At 59.4% G+C, this 11977-nt stretch overlaps 2 protein-coding genes across 2 annotated transcripts; both read left to right on the top strand.

Moving 5' to 3' along the window:
- Positions 1-311: 311 nt before the first annotated feature.
- On the top strand, positions 312-5091 carry WIZ (WIZ zinc finger; the record flags this gene model as incomplete). Its single annotated transcript, XM_042834493.1, has 5 exons — positions 312-848; positions 1816-2340; positions 3211-3642; positions 3962-4154; positions 4902-5091. Coding segments are annotated over 5 exons (1844 nt in total), but the record flags the coding sequence as incomplete, so codon positions are not given.
- Positions 5092-6920: 1829 nt separating this feature from the next.
- On the top strand, positions 6921-11693 carry LOC122168855 (A-kinase anchor protein 8-like). The gene is made up of 3 exons (XM_042834494.1): positions 6921-6991; positions 10993-11025; positions 11439-11693. Exons 1-3 carry the CDS (start codon positions 6979-6981, stop codon positions 11675-11677), a joined length of 285 nt encoding a protein of 94 aa, XP_042690428.1. The 5' UTR covers positions 6921-6978; the 3' UTR covers positions 11678-11693.
- Positions 11694-11977: the final 284 nt, after the last annotated feature.

Raw genomic sequence — 11977 nt, 5'->3', positions numbered from 1 at the left:
CCTGTTCCCTTCAGAGTTCCACTGAGGATTGGTTTTGTTGTTGGGTTGGTGTCTGAGTTCAGCCCTGCTCATTTTGGAGTCCCGCTGAGGACTGGCTTTGTTGGGTTCACATCTTTGAGTTCATTTTCCAGTCCCACTGAGGACGGGCTCTGTGCGGTTCCTGTTTTGGGCTCAGCCCCGCTCTTTGCCTCCCACTGAGGATGCACTTTGTTGGCTTCGCACGCCTTCGGCTCCTTGGCACCACCAAACTCCACCTTTGCATCCCCAGTAACCACAGTTCTCTCTGTTTTTTTTTTTTACCTCCTCTGCAGCCGCCGGGGGGGAGCCGGTGCGGGACATCCGCTGTGAGTTCTGCGGGGAGTTCTTTGAGAACCGCAAGGGTCTGTCGAGCCACGCGCGCTCCCACCTGCGCCAGATGGGGGTGACGGAGTGGTACGTCAACGGCTCCCCCATCGACACGCTGCGCGAGATCCTCAAGCGCCGAACTCACCCGCGGAGCGGAGCTTCCAACCCCATGGGCCCCGGGCACAAAGCCATGGCCAAGACCCTCCTGGCGGCCATGGGACCCCTGGAGCCGCGGGGTCCCGGCGAGCTCCACATCCCGACTCTGCCCAAGAAGGTCCAGCAGCCCGGCAGTCCCCTGGGCCACTCTCCTACCTCGTCCCCGCCTCCCACTGCCCGGAAGATGTTTCCAGGCCTCTCTCCTCCCTCCTTGCAGAAGAAGCTCAAACACGACCAGATGAGAGTGGAAATCAAGCGTGAGATGATGACCGGGGGTCTCCACGGGGAGCCCCATCCCTCCGACCAGGCTTGGCCGCCGCTGGAGGAGATGTCACCCTTGAACCTCTGTAAGTGTGTGGCTGTCACCTTCCCCCTCCCGTGGGCTGGTGGGGGTCGGGCACACGCCGTGCTGGGGAGGGGGATGTGGGATCCAAGGTCCCTTCCAGCCCATTCCATGGCGGTTTTCAAAGATCCTTCCAACCCACCCCCTTCTTATCATTCAATGATCTTCAAGGTCCTTTCCAGGCCAATCCCTTCTATCATTGCATGGCTCTAACATCTGTAAGCTCCCTTCCAACCCAGCCCTTTCTATGGTTCTCTGATGTTTGAGGACCATTCCAATTCAACCCGTTCCAGGGTTCTGTATTTTTATGATCTTCAAGGACCCTTCCAACCCAGCCCATTCTATGGCTCTAGGATCTTTGAGGACCCTTCCAACCCAACCCATTCTATCACTGTATGATCTTCAAGGACCCTTCCAACCCAGCCCATTCTATGGCTCTATGATCTTTGAAGACCCTTCCAACCCATTCTATGGCTCTATGATCTTCAAGGACCCTTCCAACCCAACCCATTCTATGGCTCTATGATCTTCAAGGACCCTTCCAACCCAACCCATTCTATGACTCTATGGTCTTCAAAGACCCTTCCAACCCAACCCCTTCTAAGGCTGTATGATGTTTAAGGACCCTTCCAACCCAACCCATTCTATGGCTCTATGATCTTTGAAGACCCTTCCAACCCATTCTATGGCTCTATGATCTTCAAAGACCCTTCCAACCCAACCCCTTCTATGGCTCTATGATCTTTAAAGACCCTTCCAACCCAACCCCTTCTATGGCTCTATGATCTTTAAAGACCCCTCCAACCCAAGAGCTCTCTGATGGGTGCTGTTCTCTTCGGGTACTTTGGGGTCAGCTGGAAGCACGGCGCTGTGGGATCTGCTTGTGGATCGTCTTCTGTGGGTTGTGCTGTGGGATATGGGGGCAGGTGGGCTCAGACCCACTCCCCCTGACGCCAGCTCTCTCCCTGCAGCCTCCCGAGCCGACCCGGTGCGGGACATCCGCTGTGAGTTCTGCGGGGAGTTCTTTGAGAACCGCAAGGGTCTGTCGAGCCACGCGCGCTCCCACCTGCGCCAGATGGGGGTGACGGAGTGGTCGGTGAACGGCTCCCCCATCGACACGCTGCGCGAGATCCTCAAGAAGAAATCGAAGCCCTGCGTCATCAAGAAGGAGCCCCACACCTCCATCATCGAAACCCCCAAAGGCTTTGGGGAGGAGGGGATGGACCCCAAGCCCTCTGGAAAAGTGCTGCAGGCCATGGCCCTGCCTCCACTGGGCGGGAGGACGGGGAAACCCGGCGGCTCCAGCATCGGCCGCGAGCTCTCGCTGTCGCCGCTCACCGCCAAGCCCCACGGCGCCTTCCTGACACCGCTGGCCACCAAACGGCCGCTGCAGGACGACCGCCTGGGTCCCCACCCCGAGGTGAAGCACAAGGCCTACATCCAGACCGAGCTGCCCTTCAAAACCAAGTCCGTGCACGACAAGCCCACGCACACATGTAAGTGTGGGGAGGCACGTGGTGCGGCTTGTCCAGGTTCCTGGAGGCTGCGGGGAGGGGCTGGAGGGTTGGCGTGCGTTGGCCGTGGCCACCGTCAGCTGCGGTCGTGCATTGGCCAAGTTGTTGTGTTGACCGTGGGCACATGTTGGCCGTGGTGTTGCGTTGCCATAGCCACGTGTCGGCCATGCTGTTGGCCATGGCCACGTGTCAGCCATGCTGTTGTGTTGGCTAAGTTGCTGTGTTGGCCATGGTGTTGCGTTGGCCAAGTTGTTGCGTTGGCTATGGCCACGTGTCAGCCATGCTGTTGCGTTGGCCATGGCCATGTATCAGCCATGGTGTTGTGTTGGCCATGGCCATGTATCAGCCATGGTGTTGTGTTGGCCATGGCCACAGATCAGCCATGGTGTTGTGTTGGCCATGGCCATGTATCAGCCATGGTGTTGTGTTGGCCATGGCCATGTATCAGCCATGGTGTTGTGTTGGCCATGGCCATGTATCAGCCATGGTGTTGCGTTGGCCATGGCCATGTATCAGCCATGGTGTTGTGTTGGCCATGGCCATGTATCAGCCATGGTGTTGCATTGGCCGCAGTCCCACCGTCCATGGGGCACCACACTTGGATATCGGGCTCCGGCTTTTTGCTGTGATATCTCTGATAAGGAGCAGAGATTTGGGGACCGTCCACCACCCCCCGTCCCACTTAGAGATGGATCCCCCATCTTGGAGCCTTGACCTCCTGCCAGGACCACCTCAGAGCTCACCGCCGCCCGCCACACGCCAGGAGGGGGCGGATTCCCACGCAGGGGTGGCGGTGGGGGGGACGGGGCACGTCTCAGCCCCTCGCTCACCGCCTGCCCCCCGCTCCCCCAGCCACCGAAGCGTGCTGCGAGCTCTGCGGCCTCTACTTCGAGAACCGCAAGGCTCTGGCCAGCCACGCGCGGGCGCACCTGCGGCAGTTCGGCGTCACCGAGTGGTGCGTCAACGGCTCGCCCATCGAGACGCTCAGCGAATGGATCCGGCACCGGCCGCAGAAAGCCGGCGCGTATCGCAGCTACATCCAGGGCGGCCGACCCTTCACTAAGAAATTTCGGAATTCGTCGCACGCCCGAGATCACGACGGAGCGCGGAGGGTGCCGCTGAGCCTGCAGCACGGCGGCATGGCGCTGCTGAGCAAAGGGCTGGCGGCGGAGCTGGCGCACGGAGAGCCCTGCAAGATCCTGGACGGCACCGGGGAGCGGCCCGTGGTCACCTCGCCGCTCTCGCTGGTGAAGATGGAAGAGCATCAGCGCTCGAATTTCCACAGTGAGTTGGGACGGGGGGGGGTGCAGCTGTCGGGAGGGGGACGGGTTGGGACCCGGTTCCCTCGGGATGCGGATCTCCTGGGGGCGGCGGCCGTTGGGATGTGGTTCCCGTGGGGGTTGAGGCCGCTGGGATCCCATTCCCTCGGGAGGTTGGAGCTGCTGGGACACGGATCTGTGAGGAGGAGGAGCCCCTCCTGTCATCGGCAGCGCTGTTGCTCCAAAGCAGAGAGGCTGTGCCATCTCTCGCAGCCCTCAGCACCACGGCAGGGTTCCCCCTTCCGCCCTGATGCCCCGTTTCCCTTCCGTTATTCCCTCCCTAGAGTTTGAGCGGAGGCAGGCAAGGCCCCTGGACCCCTCCCTGCACCGGGAGGAGGAGGGGGCCGACTTCCAGCAGAAGATGGAGGAGACCCGCCAGCCCCCACCCAGGATGAGGCCGGTGCCCTCGCTGGTCCCCCGCCCGCCGCAGACCTCCCTGGTGAAGTTTGTGGGTAACATCTACACCCTCAAGTGCAGGTAGGCCATCCCCTTTTGGGCCCCAGCCCACCTTAGGCTTAACTTTTGGGCTCCCTTTGTGCTCCTTGTGGCTTTCTTTCAGGTTCCCCTTTGGGTGCCCTCTGGGTTTGCTTCGGCTTCCTTTTGTGGGCTTCCCTTTTGAGGCAGCCTTTTCGTTTCCTTCGGGCTCTTTTTGGCTTTCTTTGAGGCTTCCCTTTGGCTTCCTTTGAGTTTCCTTTGGGCTCCCATTGGAGCGCTCCCTCTGGGTCTCTTTTGGGTTTCCTTTGGGCTCCCCTTTTGGTCTCTTTTTGGGGTTTTCTGTAGGCTTTCTTCAGGGCTCCCTTTTGGTTTCTGTTGGGCTCCCCTTTGGTCTCTTTCTGGGTTTCCTTTGAGGGCTCCCTTTGGGTTCCCTGTTGGGTTTCCTTTGAGGCTTCTTTTGGCTTTTCTTGATGTTCCCTTTGGGGTTTTCCCTTTCGCTTCCAGGTGGGCTCTGCTTTAGGTTCCCTTTGGGTTGTCTTTTCGCGCTTCCTTTGGCTTCCCCTTGGATTCCTGTTGGGTTCCTCATGGGCTCCCATTTGGCTTCCCTTTGTGTTTCCCTCGGCTCCCAAACCTCTGAGCTCTTTGTTCATGGGCACTGCACCCTTCAGCGCTGCACCTGGGGCTGTGGGACCCCTTCCTCCCTGCTTTCCCCCCCCTCTCCCCCCTCCCCACAGCCTCTGGGCCGCTAAAGGAGCCTTGGACTGACCCGCTGCCGCCGTGTCCCCGCAGGTTCTGTGAGGTGGAGTTCCAGGGCCCCCTCTCCATCCAAGAGGAGTGGGTGCGACACCTCCAGCGACACATCCTGGAAATGAATTTCTCCAAAGCAGACCCCCTGCGGGGGGACGCCCCGGCCCCCGAGCCCCCCGCCGTGGCCGAGGCTCAGTAACGGAGCCCCCCACCCCAGGGCGACGGAGCCGAACCGGGGCACCCTCCGCCCCCCACCCCGTGCCTGCGCCTCCCCCACGGAGCAACCTCAGCCCACCCCCCCCCACTACCCCAGCGCCGGGCTGGATGGGGGGCACCCGGCCGCAAGCACTACAAGGATCAAAACCCCCCCCCCCCTCCCCCTCCCCCCCCGGGGGGGGGGGGGGGGGGGGGCCCTCGGGGACGGGGCAGGGGAAAACGGTGGCACCGCGGGTGCCCCCCCCCCTCCCCCCCGACACGGCGGGTCCGGTTCAGCCCAAAGAGGCGGGAGCTGCGTTGGCTTCCACCGGTTCAGGGACGCGGGGAGCGAGCGCCGTGTGTTTGTCTGTGGCCCGAGAGTTGCTGTATATTCGATCCCTGCAGGCAGCGCCGCCCGTCGTTCCCGGCGCTGTCGGAGCCCGTTGCTCCGGGGTTGCATGTTGCCCCGCTCCCCCTTCCCAAAGGAAAACACTTGGCTCCCCGTCACCACCCCCCCGACCCCCGATTTCCAATGGGACCGTGGGCTGCGGTGATGCTGGGGGGGTCCCGGGGGGGGGGGGGGGGGGGATCTGCGGAGCCGCACGTCCCCCTCCTCCCCCCGCTCCTCCTCACTGTTGCTATATTTTTGTTTGTTTTTTTTGTTGTTTTGTTTTTTTTCTCCCCCCCCTTGTCTAGTTGCATAGACCTTCGACTTTTTTAACTCTAGTTTTGTGTAGAAAATTTAAGGAGCATTCATTTTTATTTCGAAGTCCCGAGCCCAGCACGGCTCGGAGGGAATTTACCTTTTAACTTTTTTCATTGGGCATATTCTGGTTATTAATGTACCCGGGAATATGTACATTAGATTAAACTTCTGGAAACAACCCCCAGGGGGCTGTGTGAGTGCATGGGGGTCCTCACGGGGGATTTTGGGGGGGGGGAATGAGGTTGGTTTTGGGGCCAGAGGGGTGGTTGGAGCCCACAGGGCTGGGAACAGCGGGGTGAGGACATGGCTGTGAGTCAGGGCTTGGGAGCATCATAAAGGGGACGTGGGGCCACGGCTGATGGCGTGGTGTGGGGTCGGGATGGGGGGCACACGGGGTCAGGGTGAGGGCACGACCCAGAGCTTGGGATGCTGGGGTCAGGGTGAGGCCGTGTCGGCGGGGACATTGAGGTCAAAGCGTGGCCGTGACCCCGGGCATGGGGACACCAGGGTCGGGATGGGGACATCGGGGTGGCCGCGTCCTGTGGCGGAGGGACACGGGTAGAGAGGAGGCAGTGTCACACGGCACGGGAGGAGAGATGTCGCGATGGGGACATCACGACATGGCCGTGTGCAACGACATAGCGGCACTGGGGGCACGGTGAGGCTTTTCCGTGGGGAGATGGAGGTCGGGGGGAGGCCGTGCCGTGGGGACGTGGGGTCGGACGCGGCCGCGCCCCGGGGTTCCGGCACAGAACTGGCGCGGTTTCGGCGCGCTCATCCCCCGCCGGGAGCGGAGCCCCGCGGTCCTCAGCCAATGGCGACGCGCGGTGCTAAGGAAGGGGCGTGGCCAAGAGTCGCACCTGCGCGGTGGGGGCGTTGCCGGTGGCTCCGGGCTCTTCTGCCACGCGATTGGTGGAGGCAGCGCTCAGCCCTCCCACCACCCCCGAATGGCCAATCAGAGTAGAGAACGGCGGCGGCACCGCCTCTGCCAGCTGACCAATCAACGAACGTTCCCTCAGGGCCCATCGGGAAAGCCGACGATTGGCACCCGCATTCTCCAATCCTCGGCGAGACCGCCCCGCGGGAGGTGGAGACGCGACCAATGACCTCCTCCGGCCGCCCGGAGGCCGGACCAATGAGCGCGGCGGGGAGGCGGGGCGGCGCCGCCGGTACCGTTGGGCGCAGAGGCGGCGGCGGGCGGCGGGCGGCGCCGCCATTATGAGTTACTCAGGTGAGGGCGCGGCGCAAAGATGGCGGCGGGGGCGGCCAGGGGCTTCTCGGGGGGCCGGGGGGCGGCGGGACGTCCCGAAAACGGGGTTTTGGGGCCGGACGCGCGGGGTTCCGTCACCGTCCGGTTGGCGGGCGGCCTCACAGAGCGGAGCGCGGGGGATGATTGGCTTCTGCCGGCCTCGCTGTTGCTGACGCGGGTCAGGGTGCTTTCGGCCCTCTTGGCCAGCCGGGCATCAACCTCCACCCCGGGTCCCTTTCTTCTTCGCAGCCGCTCAGCCCCAAGCCTGCAGCGCTGCCTGGGGTTGCTGTGCCCAAAGCGTAGGACCCGGCGCTTGGCCTCCTTCAACCTCTTCCCGTTCACCTCAGCCCAGCGATGCGGCTTATCCAGGTCCCTCTGCACGGCCTCCCTGCCCTCAGGCAGATCCACGCCACCTCCCCGCTCGGTGTCAGCTGCAAACGTACTGAGGGTGCACGCAGTCCCTCCTCTGGGTCATCAACAAAGATATCAAACAAGGTCGGCCCCAGGGCGAGCCCTGGGGACACCGCTTGTAGCGGCTCTGCAGCTCGATTCACTGCATTCACCACGACCCGCCGGGCTCGGCCCTCAGCCAGCTCCTTACCCAAAGCAGGGTGCACCCGACCGGGCCTCGGGCAGCCAGTTTCCCCAGGAGGATGCTGTGGGAAACATGTCAAAGCTTTGCTGAAGTCTAAACGGCCTCATCAGCGGGGCCCATCCTGTTTAATATCTTCATTGACGACTTAGATGAAGGCACTGAGTGCACCCTGAGTAAGTTTGCAGATGGCACCAAGTTGGGAGGTGGTGTGGATCTACCTGAGGGCAGGGAGGCCCTGCAGAGGGATCTGGATCAGCTGGATCGCTGGGCCAAGGTGAATGGGGTGAGGTTCAACAAGGCCAAGTGCCGGGTCCTGCATTTGGGCACAACAACCCCATGCAGCACAAAGGTTTGGGGATGAGTGGTTGGATGACTGTGAAGAGGAAAGGGACCTGGGGGTGTTGGTTGATGCTCGGCTGAACACGAGCCAGCAGTGTGCCCAGGTGGCCAAGAGGGCCAGCGGCATCCTGGCCTGCATTAGAAATGGTGTGGCCAGCAGGAGCAGGGAGGTGATTGTGCCCCTGTACTCAGCACTGGTGAGGCTGCACCTCAAGTGCTGTGTTCAGTTTTGGGCCCCTCACTACAAGAAAGACAATGAGGGCCTGAAACATGTGCAGAGAAGGGCAATGAAATTGGTGAGGGGTCTGGAGCACAAGTCTTATGAGGAGCGTCTGAGGGAGCTGGGATTGTTCAGCCTGGAGAAGAGGAGCTCAGGGGAGGCCTCATAGCACTCTACAACTTCCTGAAGGGAGGCTGTGGTGTAAAAGGGTCTGGCCTCTTCTCCCAGGCTAATAGTAGGACCTGAGGAAATGGCAAGAAGTGGACTTGGAATGGAAATGGCAGAGGAGGTTTAGGTTGGACATGAGGAGAAACTTTTTCTCTCAGAGGGTGGTCAGGCACTGCAATGGCTGCCCAGGGAGGTGGTGGAGTCGCCGTCCCTGGCAGCGTTCAAGAGGCGCCTGGATGAGGAGCTACGAGATGTGGGTTAGTGCTTGTGGTACTGATAGCAATGGGAGGGGTTGGACTGGATGATCTTGCAGGTCGTTTCCAACCTTGTGATTCTGTGATTCTGTGAACAGCCTTTCCCTCATCTACCAGTCCGGTCACCCAGCCGTAGGAGATGAGGTCGGTCGAGCACAACCTGCCTTTCATGAACCTTTCACCCAAATGAATGATCTCACCCAAAGCGATTTGCTCCGTAACTTTCCCTGGTGCCGAGGTCAGGCTGACAGGCCTGTAGTTCCCCAGATCCTCCTTAGGGCCCCTCCTGTGGATGGCAGTCCCATCACCAAGCCTCCGAGGGAGGGGTTGTGAGCACTGGGATTCGGGGTCACCTTCTGGGGATCTTAGGGGCTCTTCTTGGAGCTCAACTGGGGTCTTGGGACTCTGAGGCTCCTTTGGTTCTCCTTTTGGGGCTCTTTTGGTGGCTCCTTTGGTTCTCCATTGGAGTTCTTTGGGATCTCCATTTGGGTCTCATTTGGGGGCTCTTCTTGGAGCTTTATTGCGATCTTGAGGCTCCTTGGGGGCTCTTTGTGGTTCCTTTGGGCTCTCCTCAGAGTTTTTTGGGGATCTTTTGGGGCTCTTTTTGGAGCTCCTTTTGGTGGCTCCTGCAGTGCTCTTTAGGGTTTTAGGCTCGTTTTTGTGCTTTTGGTGCTTCGTTGGGATCTTGAGGCTCCTTTTGGAACTCCTTTTGGGGTTCTTTGGTTCTCCTTTTGGGGTTCTTTTGGGGGCTCATTTGGTTCTCCATTGCAGCTCTTTGGGATCTCCTTTGGTGGCCCCTTCCTGGAGCTTTGCTGGGATCCCGGGGGCTCCTTTGCAGCACTTTGCAGTCTCCTTTTGGGACTCTTTTCAGAGCTTCTTTTGGGAGCTCGTTTTGGACCTTCTTGGGGTTCTTTCAAGGCCGGAGAGATGTTGTCTCACAAAGAATTGCCAGGTCCTGATTTCATTCTCCAATTCTTTACCTGCAAAATGCTCCATTGTGGGGTTGTGTGCACCTGAACCCCTTTCTGCTCCCTTGTCTTGGAGGTCTGGTACCCCCTGCTCCCAATTTTCTGTGTGAAACCAGGAGAGTTGGCACTTGCGGGTAGGACACCGCTGTGTCACGGTGTGGCGTGGCAGAAATGGAAGCTGAAAGAAAGAACAGGGACCTCATTCAAGGAAAAAATCTGCATCGTCTGAAGGCCAGCAGGTTGACCGTGGGCCAGCAGTGTGTCCTCGTGGGCAGGAAGGCCAGGGGTGGCCAGCAGTTGGTGGACAAGAATCCTCCCAACCGGTGGTGCAGACACGTCTGAAGGCCGTGCTGCCATTCAGCGAGAGCTGGACATGCTGAGAGCTGGGCAGGAAGAAACTGCATGAGGTTTAACAACAGCAAGTGTAGAGTCTTGCATCTGGGGAGGAAGAATGGCATGCAGTGGTACAGGATGGAGGAGGCGCTGCTGGAGGGGAGCTCTGCGGAGAGGGAGCTGGGTGTCCTGGTGGACGACAGGTTGCCATGAGCCAGCAGTGTGCCCTTGTGGCCAACATGGCGTCCTGGGGTGCATTGCAAAGAGCGTGGCCAGCAGGTGGAGGGAGGTGATCCTCCCCCTCTGCTCTGCCCTGCTGAGGCCTCATCTGGAGCACTGCGTCCAGTTCTGGGCTCCCCAGCACAAAACAGACAGGGATCTCTTGGGAAGAGGCCACCAAGATGGTGAAGGGCCTGGAGCATCTCTGCTATGGGGAAAGGCTGAGTGAACTGGGTCTGTTCAGCATGGAGGAAAGAAGGCTGAGAGGGGAGCTGATCCAGGTCTGTAAATATCTGAGGTGTGGGGGGCAGAATGGCGAGGCCGGACTCTTTTCAGTGGTGAGTGGAGACAGGAGGAGAGGAAACGGCCGGAAATGGAGCATAGGAAGTTGTGCAGCAATGTGCGAAGGAACGGCTGTGCAGTGAAGGGAGGAGCACTGGAACAGGCTGCAGGGAGGTGGGGGAGTCTATGGGTCCCAACGTGTCTCTATGGGTCCCAACGTGTCTCTATGGGTCCCAACGTGTCTCTATGGGTCCCAACGTGTCTCTATGGGTCCCAATGTGTCTCTTTGGGTCCCAATGTGTCTCTATGGGTCCCACTGCTCACTGGAACAGGCTGCCCAGGGAGGTGGTGGAGTCTCCTGCTCTGCAGATGTTCCAGACCTGCCTGGATGCCGAGCTGTGCGCCCTGCTGTAGGAACGGCTGGGGCAGGGGGTTGGACTCCATGAGCTCTGCAGCTCCCTGCCAACCCCTGTGATTCTGTGATTCTGTTTGCAGATTGGATTTGCCACCATTTCTTTCTTTCGGGGTGTTGCTCCTTTTTGGTGGTAAACAAAACCCCCTGTGAGAAGCATGGCTCTGACTGCTTCTTCTGTCTGCTTTTCCAGGTTATGGAGACTGGAACTCTGGGACAAACAGAGGCAAGTATGCTGCCAGCTCGAGCGGGTTCCTGACAGACGGGTTCGTTAGCTGCAGCTCCTGAAGGATACAATGCAGAGTCTGCATTCCCTCTTCTTTTATTTTTGGGGTTCTTTTTTTTGCAACCACTTTCTTTTATTGTAAAACCTTGTCGAGATGTTAACGACTTCCTTCCCCCGTTTTTTCGGAAGGGCCACACGGCCAAGGATTTGGGTTTTTCTGTTCCAGCCCATCTTGATATTGCTGCTGGGTGAAGGCTGGAAAGTGGCCTCCGATGGGTTTTGGCGTTACCCAGCGAGGCTGATTTTAGAGGCTGTGCGTTGGGTGCATTTGTTCACCCATGCACCTTAGCTTGAATTAAATATTACCTGCGACAGATCGCCAGGAATGAGAGCTCTGTGTTTTGTTCTTGCAGGGTATGAGAGCTACAACTACGGCTACGGCTACGGGCAGGACAACTCGGGCAGCTATGGCTACGGCATGGCTGCCTCCAACTCGTGGGATATGGGCAACTCGGACATGGACATGAACCCGGATGGTGCTGGCAGTGCCGACGCCGTCATTGCCAAAATGAACCAGCGCCTGGACGTGGTGTCCCACCTGGATGCTGATAGCATGCAGGGCGGGCACTACGGCTCCGGCGGGGATCGGTGAGTGGGAAAACCATGGAATGATTGGATAGGTTGGGATGGAAGGGACTTTAAAGATCCTAGAACAATAGAATGGTTGGGTTGGGAGAGTTCTTAAAAATAATAGGATCGTGAAATCCTAGAATAATTGAGTTGGAAGAGTCCTTGAAGGTCAGAGAACCACGGAATCACAGCAGAGTTGAGTTGGACTCGTCCTTAAAGATCGTGGAACCGTGGAATGGTGGAGTGGTTGAGTTGGAAGGGTTTTTGAAGATGGTATCACAGCATGGTTGGGTTGGAAGGGTCCTTAAAGGTCATAGAACTA

The sequence above is a fragment of the Centrocercus urophasianus genome, unplaced genomic scaffold (assembly GCF_019232065.1).
Source record: "Centrocercus urophasianus isolate 14NV4802_14NV808 unplaced genomic scaffold, USGS_Curo_1.0 seq_469, whole genome shotgun sequence".
NCBI lineage: Eukaryota > Metazoa > Chordata > Aves > Galliformes > Phasianidae > Centrocercus > Centrocercus urophasianus.
The sequence above is the reverse complement of the archived record's forward strand: the minus strand, read 5'-3'. Positions and strand labels throughout refer to the sequence as shown.

What these genes read in the sequence shown, in the direction of transcription:
- LOC122168855 (XM_042834494.1), top strand. An exon ending in GAACTCTGGGACAAACAGAG is followed by an intron (nt 11,026 to 11,438) that starts GCAAGTATGCTG and finishes TTGTTCTTGCAG; the next exon opens with GGTATGAGAGCTACAACTAC.